The 23,484-nt window shown below is 42.5% G+C and overlaps 1 protein-coding gene across 6 annotated transcripts in view; it reads right to left on the bottom strand.

Annotated features, from left to right (window-relative positions):
* The window catches only part of PLEKHG4B (pleckstrin homology and RhoGEF domain containing G4B), a 99,102-nt gene that overhangs the window by 63,605 nt on the left and 12,013 nt on the right, over positions 1-23,484 (bottom strand). For 2 of the 6 annotated variants that reach the window (XM_083708946.1, XM_083708951.1), the window contains exon 1: positions 7,500-7,824. The exons of 2 other annotated variants lie outside the window; for them this stretch is intronic. In XM_083708946.1, the coding sequence (XP_083565072.1) occupies positions 7,500-7,556 (57 nt within the window). In that variant the 5' untranslated portion in view covers positions 7,557-7,824. Of the gene's footprint in view, positions 1-7,499; positions 7,826-12,821; positions 12,971-23,484 lie in introns of those variants that run through there. 2 more of the 6 variants (XM_083708949.1, XM_083708947.1) reach the window with 2 other exon arrangements.

The following is a 23,484-nucleotide window of genomic DNA, read 5'->3' as shown; positions in this document are numbered from 1 at the left end:
AGATAAAGCCCACATCCTCTTTGGAAATCCCCATGCAAGTTTGAACAGTTTTTCTCCAAGGGAAAGACAGCAGTTTTCGAAAGTGTGCACGGGAGCTGAACAAGCTCCCCAAGCATAACAGCAGTGCACATCCCTGAACAGATTTTGCCCTACAATGGGAATTTCAAATTATTTACTTAGGTGAACGCCAAAAGAATTTTGTTTCCAGTCAGGAACTGCCTGTTTTAGCTCACATCCTAGAGGTCAAACTTCGCTAACCACTTGATGTGTTACATTATATGTAAGAACGTGAGAAAAGTCTGCAGGATCAGGCCAAAGACCCATTGAGAACCCCATTCCCATGGTGGCCCACCAGATGCCCACACAAAGCCCACAAGCAGCGCTCTCCCCACTTGGTATTCAGAGGCACACTGCTTCTGGGGAGAGAGCACAGCCATCATGGCTAGCAGCTATTGGTAGCCTTCATCGCCATTAACTGGTCTAATCCTTTTTTAAAGACATCCACCACTACCTCTTGCAGGAGTGAATTCCATATATAAACTATGCACGGTGTGAAGAAGTTCTTCCTTTTGTCTTCCAACGTTCAGCTTCACGGGATGCCCACTGGAGTTCTTGTGTCATGGGAGAGGGAGAAAAGCTTTTTACTACAGTGGTATCTTGGGTTACAGACGCTTCAGATTAGACTCCGCTAACCCAAAAATAGTACCTCAGGTTAAGAACTTTGTTCAGGATGAGAACACAAATCACGCAGTGGAAGCGGGAGGCCCCATTAGCTAATGTGGTGCTTCAGGTTAAGAACAGTTTCATGTTAAGAACGGACCTCCAGAATGAATTAAGTTCTTAACCTGAGGTACCACTGTATTCGCTTTCTCCACACTTTGCAAAAATGTATACGCCTCTATTTCCCACCAGGCTTTTAGTATTTTTAACAGTTTAAAGCTGCAGCAGCAACTATTATTAGCAATTTAGAGTACCTTTCTCAGGGCATTTTTATACAGTGGTACCTTGAATTACAGACGCTTCAGGTTACAGACGCCGCTAACCCAGAAATAGTACCTCAGGTTAAGAACTTTGCTTCAGGATGAGAACAGAAATTGCATAGCAGCGGCGCGGCAACAGCGGGAGGCCCCATTAGCTAAAGTGGTACCTCAGGTTAGGAATAGTTTCAGGTTAAGAACGGACCTCCAGAACAAATTAAGTTCTTAACCCAAGGTATCAATGGGGGTTTAGTTTATATTTTACCTTCGGTTTAAATTGGAGGTTTGTTGTCAGTGTTGATTAATGTATTTTTAAAAACTGGCCTTTGCAGGGCTATATGCCACGTTTTAATTGTGGTGTTAGGCAACAGATTCATTTAATAAATAATAATAGAGGCAGCAGTAGCAAAATAGCAAACAGTCCTCAAGAGACTGAGCTCAGCGCCCAGGGACTACGGTAACAGCTATCCAAACAAGTAAAAGGTTTTCTGGGCTGTTGTAGGAGGGACAAGATGAGAATTCCTGAAAGCAGCAGAGACATTCCAATATTTTCTTTTTACCTGTGCTCCCCTGTCCCCTTTGAAGCATTTTATTCTGTAAAAGATTCTTCACAATTAGGGATTTAGTGGTGAAAACTGGAACACTTTTGAAAGTGTTACTGATTAATGAAAAGTTGTCCAAATTTACCTGGAACACCTTTACAAAAGAATAAAAAAGTCAAGAGTAGCAACAATAAGGTGGGAGGGGATTAGTTTAAAAATAGTGACGAGAAGGGTGCTGTGCATTTGGTATGGCACAAACAAGGTGAGAGAGCTATATGAAGGAGCAAGTTTGGCAAAGGCAGAGCTTTTGCACTTTCAGCCGTGTGTGTTCTGATGCAGCTGCAACAGAAATGCTGAAATACAATTCATGGACATGCAAACAAAGCAAAGGCCCTGCTAGAGAAGTATTATAGACGTGTCATGCTGCTAAGAGGTAATAAAAGAGAGAGATACCATAAGACAAGTTTCTGGTTTTAAAGGAAATGCCTGGACAGAAGACTCCCGGGTTGGCGCCATCACCGAATGGCGGACTCCCTCCGAGCTCTGGAGGGAGCCTGCTCGGCAGGGGCTGGGTCCTACCGCGCCGGCGACGCGGGGACCCTCAAAAACCATGGGTGCTGAAACCCATGGGCATGGTGAATTGGCGGGCACCTTTTGCGCCCCACCGACCTGCGAAGGAGCCTTTTTAAAGGCTGCGGAGCGGGTGACGGGGGGGTGGTGGTGCTATGAGTCCTCCGCTTCCCCTGCCGAGCGAAGCCGCATGCCATTCAACGGACAGCGCTGACTTCTTCCATTGAAAATTTGGCCTTAAAATAATAACCCGTGAGTAATTGGAACTTGAATTAAAAAGGAGAAAAAATTTTTTGTTAAAAATTCGGAGCGAGTGGGGGAGGTGCAAAAAGGAAGTCAGCCTCCCCCCTGTTGTAGAGGGGTTAAAGCAAAGGATTTGACAACTAAGATCGAGTGTAACCTTATTTTGAGAAAGTTATTAATTTCGCGATGGAAAATTATAAGACTGGGCTGGAGGAGAAAAGTGGAATGTGAATTAAAATGCAACCCCCCCGAACCCCGGGAGCGATCCGTGAGAGCGCCGGGAGATGAGAAATAGAGGTTTTGACAGCTGTCAAAGGAGCTGTCAAAGCGGAAGAATAAAAAGAGAACTTTGTTACAAGGACTTTGCCGGTTACATTTGTTACAAATTGGATATAAATTGTTTAAAACAAGGAATAACAAGTTATTTTGACTGTTGGGTGTGATCTGGAAGGAAACTGAGTTACTATAATCCCTCTAGAGGAGCTGTGAGACACTACAAGTATTGTTGGCATGGAATTTGAAATAGGACTTTTTATCTCCTGGGAAACTGCAGAAATGGAACACTATTTTGTCTACAGAGGTCTATACACTAAAGGAGACAATAGATTTATCTATTGAAGAATGGAAGGGACTTGACGTAATGTTTTGTTCCTGAATAACAAAGCCTCTGCAGAGGAATTAGAAGCTTTTGGAATTAGAACATTTGTGCAGGAGAGCAGGGGGAAAAAAGGAGGAGAGAGATCAACAAGAACAACAAGAACAACAAGAACTGGATAAAGTTGGAAGTGGGAACATTTGGGACATCCAGATTTGAAAGGTCTAAAGAAATAAAATTGGAGTTTTTATTCTTAAATACAAAGATCTGGATGGAAAAAATGGACCTTTTTGAGACAGACTCCTTCCAAGATTGGACATTCGAAACTAAAAAGGACCAAAAGACGGCAAAGACTATTAAAAAGACGGCAAAGCGGACTGGTGAAGGACTATGGCTTAAGTGTGGGAGCTCCAGGACGACAGTAGACATTGATGGACATTGGGAACGCAACCGGGAAAGGGGGGAGGGAAATTTGGAATCCAAAGGGTGTTAAATTATATCTTATTCTTTTTCTTAATTTTTTTATTCTAATCTGTATTGCATATTAAAGAGGGGAACTCGTGGAAGGGAACAGGTCGATTTTAGGGGATGGGAAAATATTTTTAAATTGGGTCAATGATAATAAGTTTAAAATTGGGGGTAAGAATTTGTTGAATTTATTTGAAAGAATTGGAATATAAGAGGGGGAGGGGAGGGGAAGTCCTGGAAAGATGCCAATGAAAATAAGGTTTTAAATTTGGATGTTTTTCTTTTTTTGTTATATTTGAAAATCTTTAATAAATATTATTTTTTAAAAAAATTAAAGGAAATGCCTGGACAGTCTTAACATTTCTTTCGTGATCATTAGGAATCCTATCAGCTTAAAAGTAAGGCTGAGTGGGCAAGACTGCAGAACGTGCTTCTACCTGTCTCACCTGTGCTATCAAGGACTTCCCTGATCCTTAGCAATTGATCCTAACAGCGGTTGAGACATCTGAGAGGACATGCCACTTCATCACTAAAATGAACAACCCTCCCACAAAGAAGTGGGGGAGGGCCTGCCTCTCATCCGGCAACTTGTACAGTCACATCCTCCTGATATAAATCCTCCAGCTGAAATAACTAAAGTTCACTGTTAAGTAGGGGAGGTGTCCTAAAATGAGAAATTTCAGAAGTGTTGTCATTTGTGAGTATTTTTATGTCTCAGACGTCTTAGTCTCCCCTTTCATGTGTTTACCAATGCAAATACTTATGTAGCCGCAGTTCTGAAGCAACTCTTTCTCTTAGTTCTAAGGGTATCGGAACTCACACATCCAAAACAACACTCTAACCGCTACAACACAAAACACAAAACATAAGATGCTATTTAAAATTTCACAGCACGACTTTTTAACGGCCCCATTAACTGCGGTGCTGAAAAAACGTGGGGTTTTCGCTGCAAAAAAAACTGCAACAGTTGGGCACAGGTTTGGAGAGGATCCCAAATTTGGGGGCTTGTGGTTAATTTTCCTCTTTTTAACCTCTATCCCAACAGTTAGGGTTGGATACTAAAGGTACAGCCAGCATTGTTTGCAAAGGCCACCTTGACCTTCAAAGGAGACAGATGTAGGATGCTGACCTATGTAAAAATAAAGGTAGCCCATTGGCACCAGCTTTATAGCTCAACACCTGTTAATATGAGGACTACTGGTACCGGTAGGTTATCACATAAATACAGAAATGAACATTCTTGTCTTGTATTGCCCCCAAAGCATGACCTACAACAGAAACCGATTTACTCCCAGCCCTGAAGGCTTTAAGGGATTTTAAGTCATTTTAGTCCCAGTACACCTTTCTTGCAACCTTTTTTGACTGATGAATTTCACTTTAAAGGAAAATACTTCAAAAACAAAATAAAGGCTAAACAGCCAGCTGTTTTTAGACAATGAGCCACTGTAGGGGTATTATTGATCTCTGGAAGGTGAGCAAATAATGGTTTGGTTGAAGGCATGCTTTTAAAGAAGGTCTCAAAATATTGTTTCATTGAAATGGTTTACAGCAGCAAAGAACTCTGAGAGCACAAGAATTTGCTGACTCTTTATTGATAATACCAAATGTTCTTCCAGCACTATTCAAAGGAGAATACAAGTTTGCCTTAGGTTGCAGCATGGTTGAAGTTATGCAGGCGTGGACCTGATCAATACCCCAACTGTGAACTCCAATTTCTTTATTCAGTCACTTGCAAGGGGATTATTACCTTCAAAGAAATGTGAGTGAGCCTTACAGACAGACAATGCCTCTTTTATTATATGTACCCTGTGATTGTAGAAGTGAATGCAGTGTAAGATGAGTTTCTGTACTAGGGATGAGGAGCAGTATCTAGCAAGCCATGTTTTAAGTAGGAATTGTCAGCACTGCAAAGCTGCAGACTGGCAGCCAATCCCGGAGGGGATGCTACACATCAGCTGTATGCCATGCATTTTGCTTCTATTTCTGATCTGCAATCTGCAATTTGGCAAGACATGGCAGTGCAGATTAGTGTGAAGTGATTGCTGTTAGCCAACCTCTCTCAGCTAATGGGGGGCACACTTAGAACTTTGTAGAAATGCTGTGGGCACAGGGCACCAGTTTAAAAATGGCTGCAGTGGAAGCACAGCACAAGATGGAAAGGTCTGGCACATCTCAAATAGAGACAGGCCCACAAAACAGTCCAGGCATGCTCCCCATCAAAGATAGCTCAAAGGACTAAACCTTAATTATTAAAATGCCAGCGAGAATAAAGAGGCATTGCTTTAGGGGATTTTACTAAAGGTAAAATAAAGAAGGATTGCCTCTTTATTCCACTGTCAGCATCAGGAGATCCTTTCTGAGGCAAGCATTCCACGTTCTGCCCAGACACGGAGGTCCAGCTCCGAGGGCCTTCTGGCGGTTCCCTCCCTGCAAGAAGCCAAGTTACAGGGAACCAGGCAGAGGGCCTTCTTGGTGCTGGCGCTCGCCCTGTGGAACGCCCTCCCACCAGATGTCAAAGAGAAAAATAACTACCAAACTTTTAGAAGACATCTGAAGGCAGCCCTCTTTAGGGAAACCTTCAATGTTTAATAGGTTATTGTATTTTAGTGTTTTGTTGGAAGCCGCCCAGAGTGGCTGAGGAAACCCCCCAGATGGGCGGGGTATCTATAAATAAATAAATGAATAAAATTATAGCCAAGGCACCCCCATCATGAAGGTCTTCTCCCTCACAGTCTCATTTCATCGTGCAAGGAGGGGGGAACCTAGAGAAGCACCTCCAGTGGAAATATTGAGGTCTTGGGCAAGCCCTAGAGTGTTAAAGGTTAATAACAACACTGAATCGGAATCCAGAAAAGGAATGGAAGCCAGAGCAGATGACAAATCACTGCTGTGATGTGCAGAGAGTAGGAAAAGCCACTCTGTGAATGCCCAGAGGTGCTGTTACTTATGACTTCATATCAATTTCTTAAATGATTCACCATGGCCAAAAAGAGGAAAGATGGTGACAAACAGATATGGCTACTGGAGGAGTCAGATTAGCAGTTCAAGACATACAGAAAATGCAAAAAAAAAAAAAAAACCACACACACACCACATAACTGTTTTCCTACCTACATCAATGCATTCCCTCCCCACCCTCACTTTCAGAATTAATCTAAGCAGCCTTAGGCAATAGCCATGAAAGCCTGGGCTCCCAGCAGGCTGAATTCTATGCCCAACATGACAACGTCCACAGAGGGGCAGTTCAGTCACAAAAACACAGAAGACACAATTCGCTGCATCAGACAGCAGGCACTGCAGTTTGTGTTGCAGTGCTAAATCTTTTAAAGTCGGAATCCTAGCACATAGTTTTTTAAAAATACATAATGTGTGCTTCCTAAAACAAAATCTTCTCTATTTCACAGTTTGTCCTGTTTCAAAGTATCTGATGCATTAATATCACAGATATCTTAATCTAAAAGTGTTCAAAATGTTGCCATCAGCTGTAACTTGAAAGCATTCAATACAAAACTAAGAACAAAAGGCACCCAAAGAAAAATCTCTCATTTCAAATATTTCGAAAAAGTGGAATAAAATACAAGACCAAGATCTTCTTAACAACTTGTAGAAGATTACAAAGGCATTTCTGTGATTTTGCTGTCCACCTCATTGTAGAATTGTCTCAGTGATCTAATTCCTATTGCAAGCAAAGCAGACGTTCTGACATAAAAGCTGCTGCCTGTATTTTCAAAAGAACAAATTCCGTGTCTTACATAAAAAGAAATAAAGCAGATTATTTTGCCCAAGAACAAAAGGAAGAATCCTATTCAGCAACCATCATGTTTCCAGGCAAGAAACCAGAAAAACTTCCTGAAATTTCAACAGGTTTTCTCTAATTTAGTGAAGGCAATAACTCATTACCAAAACAGGAGTAGATTTGTTTTATTTGAACACAACATACAAACTATAAATGGTGCTAAAAATGCCCCCATGAAACATTTTAATTAAATTTACAAATAATTACTAATAAAACTATTATTGGATCCAGCTCATTTTTAAAAAAATACAAAAAAGGATTTCTGTTATCTTGTGAGTTTGGGTTTTTTTCTATTGCATTCGACGTACCTTTATGCTCAGATAATTATCACTTCTTGTCTTTGGAGCTGCAGCCTGGTGATTCATAATGACACCCCCTCTCTTTGGATTTCAATACAAAAAAGTAGTCCATAAAATCAACAGTGTCAAGACAATGAAGACTGTAACTCAAGCCCATGCCCTTCTAATAATTTCACTTGACGTGTCTGCCAGATTCCTGTCACCCTCTTTTGCATGTGGATTTTACATACTCCCTAAATGTTCTCAGGAAGCTTCCTGCGCTGCCAGTTGCACACATCGAGACCGTGAGAACAGACTGGAGAGTTCACTTCCAAGCAGCCCGGACTGCTCTCCCATTGCTTTAGTATGCAGACTGATGTAACTTCCTCTATCCGAGGGGGGAGCGAGAGGGGCGTCCGAGGCGAGAACAAAGCAGCTCGGAGTCGGGGGATCACCTCCACTTCTCACTTTACAGGCAAAACATCGGATCCAAACCCAGCTAGAAGCTGAAAGTTGCAAAACTCCCCCCCCCCATGGGGAGAGGAGATTCCCACGATATTTAGTGGTCTAGCACAACATACAACGTAACAATTTGATTTGCCATGTATACTGACTTGTCCAAATCATCAAGGTTTTTTAAAAAAAACATTCAAAGTTCTGCTTGTTTTATTTCTTTATTTTGTATACTGTATTGCCCTTCAGCCATAGATCTCAGGGCAGTCCACAACATAAAAATACAATCTAAAAACAACAACAACAACAACAACCCTCCCCCCACCGCCTCCCACATACACATTGAAAAGGGTTGTTTTTGTGGGCACTGTATTAGTATGTATTTCATTGAAATAAACAAAATAAATAAAAATCACCCAGAGAAGGGACTATAAGGAAGTCAGATTATACTGTTAATAAGAGTTCCATCTCAAAATACAAATGGAACTTATTTTCCTTCTAAATATGCAGTGGATAGCACTTTCAGTTTTTCCCACCATGAAGATTATTTCAGGGTAAAACTAAAAATACAGTGGTACCTCGGGTTACATACACTTCAGGTTACAGACTCCGCTAACCCAGAAATAGTACCTTGGGTTAAGAACTTTGCCTCAGGATGAGAACAGAAATTGTGCTCCGGTGGAAGCAGGAGGCCCCGTTAGCTAAAGTGGTGCTTCAGGTTAAGAACAGTTTCAGGCTAAGAATGGACTTCCAGAACGAATTAAGTTCTTGACCCGAGGTACCACTGCAATAGCTCAGTCCAGTTACAGCCACAAACACAAAATTTATGATCACAAAAGTGCATCTCCACTTGCATCCAAGTCAGTTCAACAAGTCCTGATGAAATCTGAAAGAGCACAATTACTAAGAAATTGGACCTCAAATCCAAAATCCCCAAACAAATGTTGCCTCTGCCACGAGCTCATGAGGTGGCATTATGCAAACCATAGCCAGAGGGGGAGGGGGAAGCTACCCCCCACCCAAATCAAGTAAATAAATAAATAAAACATAACAAAAAGTAGAAATTTGGGGAGGGTCCTTATTTCTTTTCTTCCTCCATACCACTTTGCAACCATTTCTTTATGTCACAAAAAGTTGAATGTTATCACAAAACTGGCAACAGTAGATGTTATCATGTAACTCCACTACACACCATTAGAACAGATCGTGTCTTTGCCTGTGGTCATTGGCAAAGTAATCAAGACTGCAAAACATGGTCGCCTGCCTCCTGCCACCCTTTCACGGGTGACATAAGAGTGCCCACCCAATTTAGCAATCAGGATCCCGAAGCTGAACTGCCCTCACCCCTCATTAAGACATTTCCAAAGGCTCTTCCCCACCTGCTACAAATAGAATTTATATATTTTAGAAATGCATACCCTGGCACAATTAAGGACAGCAAAAAAAAACAAAAAAACGTATCTTAAATCTCACAATGGATTTTGCAACTTAATACGCCTTATTCAAGAGTATCAGGTTATTTATTCATTATTATCTGACAGGTTTTGTTACATTTATATCCCACCTTTCTTCATTAGCGCTCAACGCTAATGAGCTCGACGCTAACTCTGTGATACACAGAGTTCCCAAAATGTTTCCTACTCTGGGGAAGGAAGCGCAATAACCTGAAGAACTGAAGCTGAAGAACATAGGCAACATTTTAAGAGCATTCCTCAAATCTTCTCAAATAGTAAAATGGCACAAACTATTTTATGAGGAACAGTGATCAGAACCTCAGAACTATCTCTAGTACATAAGAACCATTAGACCTTTTACAGCTCAATACAGATCTGACAGACTTTCTTCTTCTATTATTATTATCATCATCATCATCATCATTATCATTATTACTACTACTACTACTACTACCACCAGGGCTTTTTTTTCAGCCAGAACTCAACAGAACTGGGTCTGACACCTTTCAGGTGGTCGCCATTGCCATTATAAGAGAACAAGGGAGGGTGAGTTCAGGGTGAGTTCTGGCACCTCTTTTTCTAGCTAAACAGCACTGGTTATTATATTTATATTCCACCTTTTTCGCTGACGGTGACTTTCTAAGAGACGCCTAGCCCTCAGGGGGGTAATGAATCTGATGTAGTTTCAGCTGAACCATCTATACTGCAAGTCAGACTCACAAAAATGTTACTGTTGGTGGATTTTTAGCTGGAAGATGGATAATACTTAAAAAGCGCTCATCAGCGCCTCCTTGTCAACCTGAAGAGAAGTGACAAGTGGGGAGCCACAGGGTTCCCTGCTGGGCCTGGGCTTGTTCATTTGTACATAGCTTAGAAGGAGTGGAAAGGATGGTCATCAGATCTGCAGATAATACCAACTAGATTGGGTATTTCTATCTTACCAGGCAGAAACAAGACCTACAATTATTTTGATAAGATGGAGAACTGGCCCCAAACTAACAAAAATAATTACAATGGTGATAAATGTACAAGTTCTGCATTTAGGTAGGAAAAATCAGATGCTCAAATACAGAGGAATGTTGAAGGAACAGGGTATGTTTAATAATAATAATAATAATAATAATAATAATAATAATAATAATATCCCGCCCGCCCCAGCCAAAGCCAGGCTCTGAGCAGCTAACAACAATAAAAGTAATCTGGAGAAGATTGCCCATCCTCAAATACCTGAAGAGCTGTCACACTGGATCAAATCAATTTTCTCTTCTCCAGAGCAAGCTTCCCAAACCTAGTGCCTTTTAGATGTTTTCGGCTACAACTCCCATCATCCCCACCAGTATGACCAGTGGTCAGGAATTAAGGGAGTGGTAGAAGAATGCACAAATGAACAAACAAGTAATAGTGACATTTCCTGAAGTCTTAATGCTTTTAAGCCAAGCTTATGTTTTGGAGCTCTCAGTTGTGTGAGGAAATGTGTTGAGACACTTCTCAAGCTGCAGAAATATGTCTTTGACAGAGAAACCATTAATTAATTTGGGTGGCAATGAATAAAAACTAAAGCACACTGTGTGGTTTCAAAACCACACTGCTAGGAATTAAAACCCAAGAAGTTTCTACTTAACTTCCAAATTTTGTGCAAAACATTGCAGCCTTCATGTTTACATGGATGAAAGTGGGGAAGAATTCTAATGTATTTTTGTTCCTGGTAGAACAATTCTGAGTATAAACCAGTTTGTCACCATCTAACATTCACAGACAATGAAATATAAAATTCTTGCTCTAAGCGTAACATCAAAAGCTTGATGTCCCAGTAATCCCGCACCAAGAATTTAGACCGTGAATATGTCTCCCTCTGTCATTAACGGTGGCAGGCACAAAGCTAACCTTCAGTTCACAGGTCACTTAGCATGGGCTTAGAACATGCCCTAGGTATAGACAGCTTTGTCTCCTGGCCATTTTGTTTACAAAGGGCAAAATCTGGACACTGAATGGAAACACATGTTTTGCATTATGTGCTATTGTTGTGATATGGACCCCTACTGCAACTTTTCTATGGCGTTTCAAAAGCAAAAACTGGAAATGTTAATCTAAAAAGTAAGCAATAATAACTTATAATGGACTCAGCTCAAATTGTTTACAAGTTTTAACTATTCTCCTACAGAGATGAAAAGTATTCACCATATCTAATTATTAATTTGAAAAGGCTATAGCCTTTTCAAATTAATAATTCAGTAGACATTTTATTAAAAGAGAAAGCGACGACTAAGAAAAACCTCTGAATCCGAAGAGTTCTATCCATGTGGGACACAAAACTACTATCCTCTTTTTTTTTTAACCTTGCATGCTTGCTCAGAAACTGTGATGGGGGAAAAGTGGATTCTAGAAAACATTTCAACCACTGTAAATTGTGCTTAGAGCACCAGCACAACAATTTATTTAGTTAACAAAATTCATATACCGCTTGATTGTAATAAAACCACTAAGCAGTTTATAAAATAAAACATTAAAATTAAAAACAACTAAAAACAGGTATTTTAAAATATTCAGTAGGTGATTAAAACAATGGCAGATTAGAAAAAGATTGCCTGAAACAAAACTGTTTTAAGCAGGAACTTGGAAAGAGTACAGCGAAGGCGCCTGCCTGGTGTCTACAGGCAGTGAGTTCCAAAGCGTAGATGCCGCCACAGTAAAAGATTTATTTCTTACACATGCAGAGCAAGTATTATGTTGCACTAGTAACAGTGGCAGTTTTGCAGATCAAAGTAGTAGACGGTGCAAGACGATCCCACAAGTAAACTGGTCCCAAGTTGTCAAGGGCTGCATTTCCCCCGATGAACGAACCTGGACCTGTGGCCATCATCCGAGGCCCTTCTTGGCATGCCTCTGAAGGGTGGCAACCCTTTTCTGCAGCGGTTCCCAGTTTATGGAATGCTGCCCCCGGAGAGGCTCACCTGTCTGTGCACCCGTCAATTGCCATAAGTTACAATGGCATGCAATGACCTCTTCTCACTTGCACATTTTGAAATTAAACCCTGCAGTTTGTGCAGCACTTTGTTGCAGCACTGCACACAGCTCTTTACAAGCAGGTATGATGTCAGGAGTAGCGCACGTTAGCAGAACTTTGCCAAAGCGGCCTGGCAGGGCAAATGGGATGGTCCAATTAGGCCTGTGGGCCAAAGGCTGCTGACCACTGTCCAAAGTCAGAGGCAGCATGAGAGAGTTCTCAGTGGCCTCACCCCACTCCTCTCGGGTTAAAAGGCTCAAGGGGCCATGAATATTAGGCTCCAACAGTACAGCTACTCATTTTACAGGGCTTTGCTAGCCAGCAATCCCACCATATGGGGCCTTCAAGCAATGCATTAACCTGCACGGTTCTGATCCCTTTCATTTCCCTTTGATCCCTCTCCCCTCAGGCACAAAGCAAAAGCAAGTACAATAAGCTCACCTGCCTTGTGTTTACTTTTAGTTACAGTTGGGGAGGCTCCAACAGCTCCTCATTAACTTGGCTATAACATAGCCGGAGGGCTGGGTCCAGACACCGACTTTTTGAAAAGCAGCCACCTGCATCTTCATTGTAATATTCTTGCTGCCAGTGTTCCCTTTTTTAAAAACAAGAAAAACCATTTCTTATCTGTTTTAACTATTATTTATTGTGGTTTCCTCACTCTTTTGACAAGGGATGCCATGTACAAGAGAACATCGGAACGAAGTATACCAGCATTTAAAACACTGAATTCTCAGCGCACTGGGGTGAGGGGGGGGGCTTTGCTTCCCAGCAGCACCCAAGAGAACAGAAAGCTGGAACCAAGTCCACAAACAATGTGTTCATCTATATAGAAATGCAAGCTACCCTTGCCCCAAGAGACACACTGGATTGTTCCCACATTAAAGGCCATTTGGCGGTGCGATAAAGGGCTTGATTAGCATCCTTTGATCTTTTATCCCATTATGAATTTCCACTGAACAACTTAGGAAAACTCAAAAGAGACACACAAAAAGATTTTAATTTGCAACCATTTATTCTTTCGGTTCTTCTTTTTACCAATTATTTTAATGGGATTGCAGAAACCCAGAGCAGATAGATTAAGCAGATCTCAAAATATTTACCCAAAAAAGTATAATGCCGGGGCTTAAAACTATTGCAGAGACACACAGTGATATGAGTGAAAAGGGGCAGGGAAAAGCTCAGTGGCCAGAAATACAGAAAACTGAGTAATCACTCCTCTGTTGACAACTGATCTTTACAGAAGAGCTTGCTTATTTACCACAACAATCATGAATAGTGACAATGTCCAAGTTATTGCAAACTGAGTACCTTACAACGTTGAAATCCATCCCTCAATGTAGAATAGCTGCAGGACTGAAAATGAACGCCCTGTTGCACATTTATTTATTATAAAATATATATATATAGGTCATCTTACAAGTAAAACTTACTCAAAGCAGCTCATGCAATAGGATATAAAAATTCAGTTCCAAAAATAAGAAAACCTCCTGGTACAATAATGATTGGGGATGAAACCACTGAGCCTAGGGTCAGCCTCGATGGGGTGAGCTCCCATTGCTCGGTCCCAGCTGCTGCCAACCTAGCAGTTCGAAAGCATGCCAAAAAGTGCAAGTAGATAAATAGGTACTGCTCCAGCGGGAAGGTAAACAGTGTTTCTATGTGCTGCTCTGGTTTTGGTGTTCCACTGCACCAGAAGCGGCTTAGTCATGCTGGCTACATGGCCCGGAAAAACTGTCTGTGGACAAACGCCAGCTCCCTCAGCCTGTAAACGGAGATGAGCACCGCAACCCCAAAGTTGTCTGCGACTGGACTTAACTGTCAGGGGTCCTTTACCTTTTTTCTTTTTTCTTTTTTTACAATAATGATGTCACATGATTAGACCACCCAGCCCCCATTAAGGGGGTGGGTGCATTCTAAACCAGCAGATGTTTCCAAACAGTCCTTAAAGGGAGCCCTACAGAGAGCTCTTTGCAGTAGTCAAGCCAGGACGTGACATGAACATGGATTACTGGAATCAGTGTTGACCTCTCCAGACACGGCTGAAGTTGGTGAGTTGCACTCCTGGTCACTGCCACCACCTGAGCTTCCCAAGTAAGTGCAAAATCCAGGAACACACTCCAACTACACACTTGGGTTTTCCATGGAGAGTGCAACCCTATCTAAGGCTAGTTGCAAATCTCCTTCTGAAGCGGGTGATTGCCCCCCACGCTGCACTCAATAGTACTTCCATCTTGTATGGATTTAACCTCAGTTTGTTTGCCCTCATTCTCCCCAGAACAGCCTTCAAGCTCCAGTTCAGGACTTCTACAGCCCCCTTGGATCAGAAGATGGAAATGAGAGGTAGAGCAGAACGCCTATGCCATACTGATGACACCACAGCCCAAACCTCTGGGTGACTTCTTCCTAGCAGTTTCATGGAGGCATTAAAGAGCATGGACAACAAAACTGATCTCTGAGGTACCCCACAGTCCAACAGAGCAACAGTTCCCCAGCACCACTTGGGATGCTTCCCCAGAAAGAACCAGAACTACAGTGCTTCCTCAGCCCAACCTAGAAGCAAATCCTAAAGCTCAAGATAACTTGGAAAAAATTAAATTATACACCTGAGATAATGTGACAATAGTCCAGGGGTCAGCAAGCTTTTTCAGGCCTTGTCCCTCAGACCTTGTGGGGGTCTGAACTATTTTTTGGGGGGGGAGGGGAATGAATGAATTTGTATGCCCCACAAATAACCCAGAAATGCATTTTAAATAAAAGCACACATTCTACTCATGTAAAAACACGCTGATTCTTGGACCGTCCACGGGCCAGATTTAGAAGGCAATTGGGCCAGATCCGGCCCCCAGGCCTTAGTTTGCCTACCCATGCATTAGACTGTATGTAAAATCACTTAATTCATTATTCTATAGCAGCAACTGGATGACAGATAAGAGACTTTGATTAAGTATACTAGCACCACAGTGGTTTGCCAGTCAGGTCCATAGGGGTGTTTTTTGCCTGCTTGATTATATTAACTGCTGGACACACAAATTCTTGTGTGCCATAGCCAAGTCTTTAAAAATGGGGAATATGAAAGCATGGGACGGAAAAGCAGGAAAAATAAAAAAGGAACAATGTTCACGTATCCCTAAAAATAAATTAATGGCATTCTCAACATGTAATGGACACGTATGCAATTTAAAACATTAAACTTTCATCTAGAACATTTCTCATTCATTACACAAACAAGCTGGCAGGAACCTCAGGCCTCCCCGCTTTGCATAATGGAATGCTGGCTTATTTATGGACCACAAACTATGGTTTGCTGCACCAACTGAAATGGACCTCTGTCTTGTCATTTGCATGTTGATTTTAAAAACTGAAGTGTAAGTCACAGAGAACTGGAGAAACTGTTTCCTTTTAGTTGCAATTTTTTTAAAAAAAAAATCACCATGCAGCTTTACCTCTTGATCTAAGGTATGTTTTTGTTTCAGAACTAAGAAAGGCAATAAGGAAACACACACAAACCTGTACCTTTACAACTGCAATGCAAAATTTCTTTTTTCTGAAACTTAACTGCATGGATGTTGTTTTTAAATCATGGGACTATTTCAAATGGATTCTATAAGGAAAACCCTCAGATAAACCACGGCTAGTACTACCAGCTGGAAAGAATATCTAAGCATTATCATAGAATCCTAGAGTTGGAAGAGACCACAAGGGCCATCGAGTCCAACCCCCTGCCAAGCAGGAAACACCATCAGAGCACTCCTGACATATGGTTGTCAAGCCTCTGCTTAAAGACCTCCAAAGAAGGAGACTCCACCACACTCCTTGGCAGCAAATTCCACTGTCAAACAGCTCTTATAGAAATTTCTCATCTTAAAAAATTATTGCACAACATGCCAGATCCATTAGTTAGAAAGGTTTTATTTCTGCAGGGCCCTCTGTCAATTATTTGCCTCAGTCCTAAAGTCTATTCTTTTGGCAGGCCATGTCTCTTCATACTGCACTTCATGGCTAGGAAACATTAAGACCCAGGTGTCCTGTGAGTCAGTTCCTAAACCTGCCAAGCTAGCAGATCAGAGGAAGGAAGTTACAGCCTAAAAGCAGGGCTCAGTTAACCGTCTGGTCCAAAGAATAGCTGCAGCTATATACCTCCATTATTGGCTCTGCGCCGCAATAAGCTCCCTGCTCAAGCTTTGTCCTAAACATCTGGAGGAATAAAAGACATATTGCTATCTAGGACCACACCCGCCCTCTAGTTACCTGTCCCAAGATCCTGGTACCAGCTCAAAGCATTGTTTGTCACGTTTTATATTGCCAGCTTCTCTCCTGAATGTCTCTGGTGGGCTGTACAGAAGAAGAAATAATTCTAATCTCTTAAGGCTTCCTGGGGTCATCTGTGTCCACCAGCATGAAATAGCTGGAAATGCAACTGAGGCCTCTGAAAAAGCTTGGACTGTCTTGGACTCTGTCCTTCATGGACACACAAAATACCTAAGGCCCCCTACTACAGGGAAGTATCTTACGCTAATATTAAGAGACATGCAATTAGAAAACATCTACAGATAAGTTACCCACAGCCAGTGATTTGGTAGAAATATAATTAAATCATTTTTTCATAAAGTTTATATTAAAGTAATTGATTCTGTTTATCGGAAAAAAGAATCTATACATACATACTTAGTTTTGTTTCCTAAGTGTCAGTCAAATAAAATGTCAAATCAAATCTCCAAGAATTTCATAAAATCACAGAACTGTAGAGTTGGTAGGAAACCCAAAGGTCATCTAGCCCAACCCCCTGCAATGCAGGAAACTCAGCCAAAGCATCCATGACAGTACATAATTTAGTACAGGATAACTTTTTTTACTCAAAATTTCTAGTAAACCCACATGGAACTAACTTTCTCCAACAACTATGTTATTTCTTTCCCCTTTTTCATTCGGCTCTTCACCGTTCCCCCCCCCCCCAAAAAAAAAATATGTTTGGTTTTTATAGTTAATAATCAGAAAGGGCCATTGCGTGAGATCAGAATTTTCAAACTTTAAAAGCTTTCAGCACATTCTCATAATGTAAAAAAATTCAGAATAATCTTGCAGAATTCAATAGATGCATGGTATTTAAATCATACCATGGGAAACTGTACCCACAGAGTTGTCCTACAAAGCTATTCTAGTGTACTATTTAAAAATAAAATAAAATAGGAATATATTTTGGAGATAGTTTGCATTCTTATGTTAATGCCTTTAGGAAATGGGCAGAGATTATTTCTTAATTTTCTTCCCAGCTGCAGCCAACAAGAACATTTGACAAACTAAAACATTTCCTGTAGTAGCTTCCAAATCTTTCCTTCCCTGGGACATCCGACACCACAGTTCTTTCCATGACACCCTGACCCAGCAAGCATGGACATGCTCCACTCCTTGGTTGGCCTCTCCTCTCCAGAAGCAGTCTTTGCTCCACTATAGTAAGGAACATATCTTATGTTAAGGCTGCCATGCAGAAGCTGCAGGGAAGGTTTCTGCAAGCCGTTTGCTCCATGTTTCAAGCCTCCTTACCCCAGTGCCAGCTTCCACCAGGAATGCATCCCACCTGCAAACAACTCTCATATGTTACAGCTGCTCTAACCAGCTAAGCACATTTTTTCAGCACCACCTAAAGCCAATAGCTCACCTTGTGGTCATGCACATGTTTTATTGTTTACTGCTGTGACTGGAAACCGCTTTACAATTGTTTAAATTCAAATGTATTGGTGGGCTTTGAAATTTCTGAATTTTGAAAAATTTTATTATGGTGTTGATTTAGTGTGGTTTTCTGCATTGGGGTAGACTAGAAAGTAGGTGTGCGCGCACGTACACACACGCACACAGCTGCACCCCTGCTCTCTCCACTCCCCCCCCCCCGCCATTCACCTCATATTAACCCCTAGTTTCTCCTTCCTACCCCAAGGAGCTTCCGGGGATACTTCTGGTTGCATACTTAATTCGTTCTGGAGCTCTGTTCTTAACATTAAACTGTTCTTAACCTGAGGTACCACTTTAGCTAATGGGGCCTCCCGCTGCCGCCACGCCACCAGAGCACGATTTCTGTTCTCATCCTGAAGCAAAGTTCTTAACCCGAGGTACTATTTCTGGGTTAGCGGAGTCTGTAACCTGAAGCGAGTGTAACCTGAAGCGTATGTAACCCAAGGTACCACTGTACTAAGTTCGCTTTCCACCTTCACACCCCATTTCTAGAGCCAATTCTCTGTTCTGCAGCCACTGGCAGAGGAAGAGGGGTGCAGGGGGAGTGCACCGCCCCCAGCAGCGTGATCCTGGTGGTGTGCCATCGCAGCTGCCCCCACCCATGCTGAGCACCACGCCCCTGCAGGCGGCGCACCACGCACCCAGGACATGCGCCATGCCCCTGGGACACGCACCAGCCATGCCCCCGCCTCCTCTCCGCCCCCCCAGTGCCAGAGCAGGAAGCTCTGCCACTATCTGCAGCCCCACTTTGCACCCTTGTTTTCACCTTCAATCCTCAAGTCTGTGCCTCCTCTCCCATTTTTTTTTTGTGCAGCCTCCTACACACAGAAAAAACCCATGGTAATCTCTTCCCACACATTACAGCTAATGTGTACCATTTTCACCTTCTGCCCGATTATGAAGCCACGCCCCTTCCAATGAGCAGATGGAGCTCATCAACCCGGGGAAGTAGCCAATCTAGGGAAAGGATCCTAAATTTCCACTGCCTTGCAGGACATCTTTGGGGAAAGAAAAGGCTAAGGAGTAAACACTACACAAATGTAGAGCCCCTAAGATGGTTTGATGGTGCCTTGTACACCTCCTTGCAGCAACTCCTGCAGCCAAGCTGGTGCCAAATGTACTGTACAGTCATACCTCAGGTTGAATGTGCTTCAGGTTGAGCGCTTTCGGGTTGCGCTCTGCAGCAACCCGGAAGTAATGGAGTGCGTTACTTCTGGGTTCCGGTGCTCACGCATGCGCAGGCGCTCAAAATGACATCACGCACATGCACAGAAGTGGCAAAACGCAACCAGAGCATGTGCAGACGCGCCGTCGCGTCTTACGTTCTATTCAGGATGTGAACGGTGCTCCGGAACGGATCCCGTTCGGATCCCGAGGTACCACTGTATTGCTCTGCTTTCCTTTGGGCCACAGCAGTGAGGCCAAGCGGGGGGGGGTGTCTTGTTGTCTGGGCATCTCAGGACCTCCATACACACTGCCCAGGCTTGCACCCTGGGAAGTCACTTCACTGCTGCTAATACAGCAGTTTGACTTCACCCCTGGAGGCGGACTCCATTGTCTCTCAAGACAGACGGATGCCAACAACCCCCTCCAATTCTTCAGACCCTTTCAGGCCCCTGCTTTCATCTTCAACCTCATTCTCATGCCACCACTTATTGTTGTTATGTATTTCTTTATACCTTGCCTTTTCCCCTGATGGGACTCAAGGCAGCGTTCTTCCCTATAAGTGTCCCTTCCCTTCTCACTCCTATGCCATGCCCATTACTATTCTGCAACTTCTCTTCACTTCTGGTGCCCTTCCCGGCCCAGGTTCATGCAAATACAGTACTGTGATGGGGCACAATAATCCTGAAATGGGGGCTAGAAGAAGACAGCCTTCCATTTTTATGTCTAAAGATAGGACTACAGACTTGTTAACGTCATGGCCAACCCCTAAGTACTTCACGCTATGAGCATTTACAAATTAACTAACTTTGTCCTGAAATGCACATAATCATTACATAAGGGGATAAATAATTATAAGTGAAGAAATCCTGAGCTTGCACACAGCTTACACTAGATCAGTGTTTCCCATTCCTGGGGGGGGGGTCATCCAGGGGGGCGTAGTAACCTCAGGTGCAATTGAGGGGCAAAGAATAAAAATGGTGGTGGAAGCCTAAAGAAAGAAGAGAAGAAAAATTGAAAAACCATGTGTACATGCTTCATCTGTTGTGTAATGATGCTTACAGCCAGATTGGGCACTGTTATGGGACGGTGACAATGCCTCTCCTGGATCCAGCAGTTGTGCTGGAGGCAAGGGGTTTTTCCTGGGCCTGGGTGAACCCTTTTCAGCTTCACCTAGGCCTAGGAAGTGGATCACAGCTTGCCTGCCTATTTGGCCAATGGCCAATGTTGTAGGATGTACCATAATTCACCGCATAATTGTCACATTTTTAATGACGATTTTGCTTTCCAAAAAAGGCGTGTTTGATGATTATGCGGTGAATTACGCCAAAGGTGGCAGTGTATGGGATTCACATGTCAGCAATGCTGATCTTTCTCTTTTGTCAGCAATACTGGTTTTTCTGATACTATCTCTTCCCTTTCTGTTTGCTTGGGAGAAAGACAGTCCGCCTGGGTGCCAAACACTGAATTTAGAGCCCTCCCTGCTCCACGGTTGCACTTATGTTTGCCTCAGCCACCCACCCAAACCCCAGTCAGTTTCCTCCTTCCGAAATGCAGCACCGAAGGAACGTGCCTTTGATTCACATGTCATATAATGTATGACTTACAGCACAGGTGCTTTTCTGGGTGTATGCCTTGGATAAACACACTGGAAACCCTGACTGCCAAGGCACTTTCCAGCACAGAGATTTGAAACAGCTCATAGTTTTTTTCTCAAAGGAAGGATGCAGTGCATCTTGCTCTTTTGGCCTTGATTTACAAGCTGTGGGTCTCAGACTTCTCTTACAAGCAGGCAAGGAGGGCTGGGTGGTGGGAAAATGGCTAGCACAAGATAGCTTGTTGTGTCAAAAGTTCTCTGTAATGAAGGCTTGGTGTTTCCTCTAAGCAAAACTCTTCTTCTCACCTGGTAACCATAGCAAACACTTTCATAGATTAATCCCTCTGCAACACCCTGCCAGCAAAAAGCCACCTGTGCTGTTTTACACTTCACCAGGTTTAATCAAATCCTCAGTCTCCTCAAGCCTGAGTCCATCTGGGCTACAGTGGTACCTTGGTTCTCAAACTTAATCTGTTCCAGAAGTCCGTTCCAAAACCAAAGCGTTCCAGGGACTTCCGGGTTAGCGCCATCGCTTAATGGCGGATTCCCTCCGAGCTCCGGAGGGAATCGGCTCAACAGGGTTCGGGTCCTGCCGCACCGGCGACGCGGGGACCCTTAAAAACCACAGGCGCGGATGCCTGTGGACGTGGTGACTCGGTGGGCACCATTAACGCCCCCCCCGACCTGTGAAGGAGCCTTTTTAAAGGCTACGGAACGGGGAGCGGGGAGCGGCGCGGTGCTGAGAGTCCTCTGCTCACCCTGCTGAGTGAAGCCGCATGCCATGGACGGAGAGCGCTGACTTTTTCCCTTGATCATTCGGACTAAAAGCAACAACCCGTGAGTAATAAGGAAATTGGACTTAAAAAGGTATCTTTGTCTTGGAATTCGGTACGACCGGGGAAGGGGTAAAAAGGATGTCCCCCCCCCCCCCCGCCTTGCAAACAACCTAAAGCAAGGACTTGAGAACTAAAGTTGAGAGAAACATCTTTGTCCCTTGTGGAGAAAACTTATTAATTTCATGATTGGACATTATAATTAATTTTGCTGGAGGATAAGAGTTGGTTTCGAAAGTTAAAGTGCAGCCCCACGGGACCCGGGAGTGATCTGTGAAAGAGCCTGTTTAAAAGATACAGACTTTGACAGCTGTCAAATTAGCTGTCAAAGCTGGGGAATAAAAGGAACCGTTGTTTCTGGTGATACTGCCGGTTAGATTTTCTGTAATTTGGATACAAATTGTTGGAAATAAAGAAAAATAAGCTACATTGGACTTTTGGATTGGAACTGGAAAGATACTAAGTAAATAAAATCCCCCTAGAGGGGAGTTGTGGAACACTGCAAGAAATGGCTGTAAGTGGAAAAATACTGATTGAGCTGAACAGGACATTTTATCTCCTGGGAGAGCTCCAGGAACTACAGGGAGAGATCCAGGATCAAGGTAATATTTTGACTACAAGGGCGACAACATTGAAAGAAGCAGTAAATAAATTTGCTGGAAAAGTAAGAGACTTGACACAAGTCTTTGTCGTGGAACCAAAAGCCCTTGAAGTTGGAACAGAAGTGGCTGCAGCTGGGCAAAAGAAATTCGACAAACTTGAGAAAGTGGAAAAAGTGGAAAAAGAGATACATGAGGATTTGGTGGAAAATTTGGTGGAAAATGAAGGTGAAGCCATAATGTTGTGGAAGATCAAGGCAGATCAGAGGCCTGTTAGTTCAAGTGAGATCAAGATGGAAGTTCGAGCTTTTGGGACATACAGATTTAAAAAATTTAAGGAACAAAATTTGAGCTCCACTTTTAAACTTAGAGGCCTGTCTGGAAGAAAAATGGTCATTACTGGAACAGATCTTCCTTGAGATTTGGTGTTGAATACAAAGGATGGTGAAGAAAATTCGGCAGAGTGAAATGGAAAGAGCATTAAGAGCCTCGGAAATCTGAGATCCAGGCTGAGAAATGATGGACTGATGGACATTGGTTTGGGGATCATACCGGGAAAGGGAGGGTGGGACTTGGGAATCCAAAGGGTCTTAAAATATAGTTTTGTTAAGTTCTTTTTTCTTTTTATAACTTTTGTGATTTTTATGGAATGTGGGGAAATTGTGGAAGGGAAATTTGGGTCGATTTTAGGAAAAAGGTTTAAGATCAAGTTAAAATGGGGTCTTTTAATTAGAAATAAGGCTCTCAAATTAATTGAGAAATGGAAGAAAGAAGAAAATAAATAGTATTAAATAATGAAATTATTAAGTTAAGGTTGAGAAATATGATAAGAACTTGTTGAGCAGATAATATAAATTGGAATGCAAGAAGGGGAGGGGGGGAGGTCTGAGAAATAAGGTGAAAGAAGATAAGGCTCTTTAAACATTATGTGTTTTTGTTTTTCTTTGTTGGATATTTGTTTTTTTCTTTTTAATTTTTTCTTTTTGTTTTTGTCATCATCTGGAAAATCTCAATAAACATTACTTGAAGAAAAAAAAACCAAAGCGTTCCAAAACCAAGGTGCACTTTCCCATAGAAAGTAATGCAAAATGGATTAATCCATTCTGGACTTTTAAAAGCAACCCCTAAAACAGCAATTCAACATGAATTTTACTAGCTAACGAAACCATTGATCCATAAAA

This window comes from Podarcis gaigeae (genome assembly GCF_964106915.1).
Source record: "Podarcis gaigeae genome assembly, chromosome: 13".
In the NCBI taxonomy this organism is placed as follows: domain Eukaryota; kingdom Metazoa; phylum Chordata; class Lepidosauria; order Squamata; family Lacertidae; genus Podarcis; species Podarcis gaigeae.
This window is presented reverse-complemented; position numbering and strand designations above follow the sequence as displayed.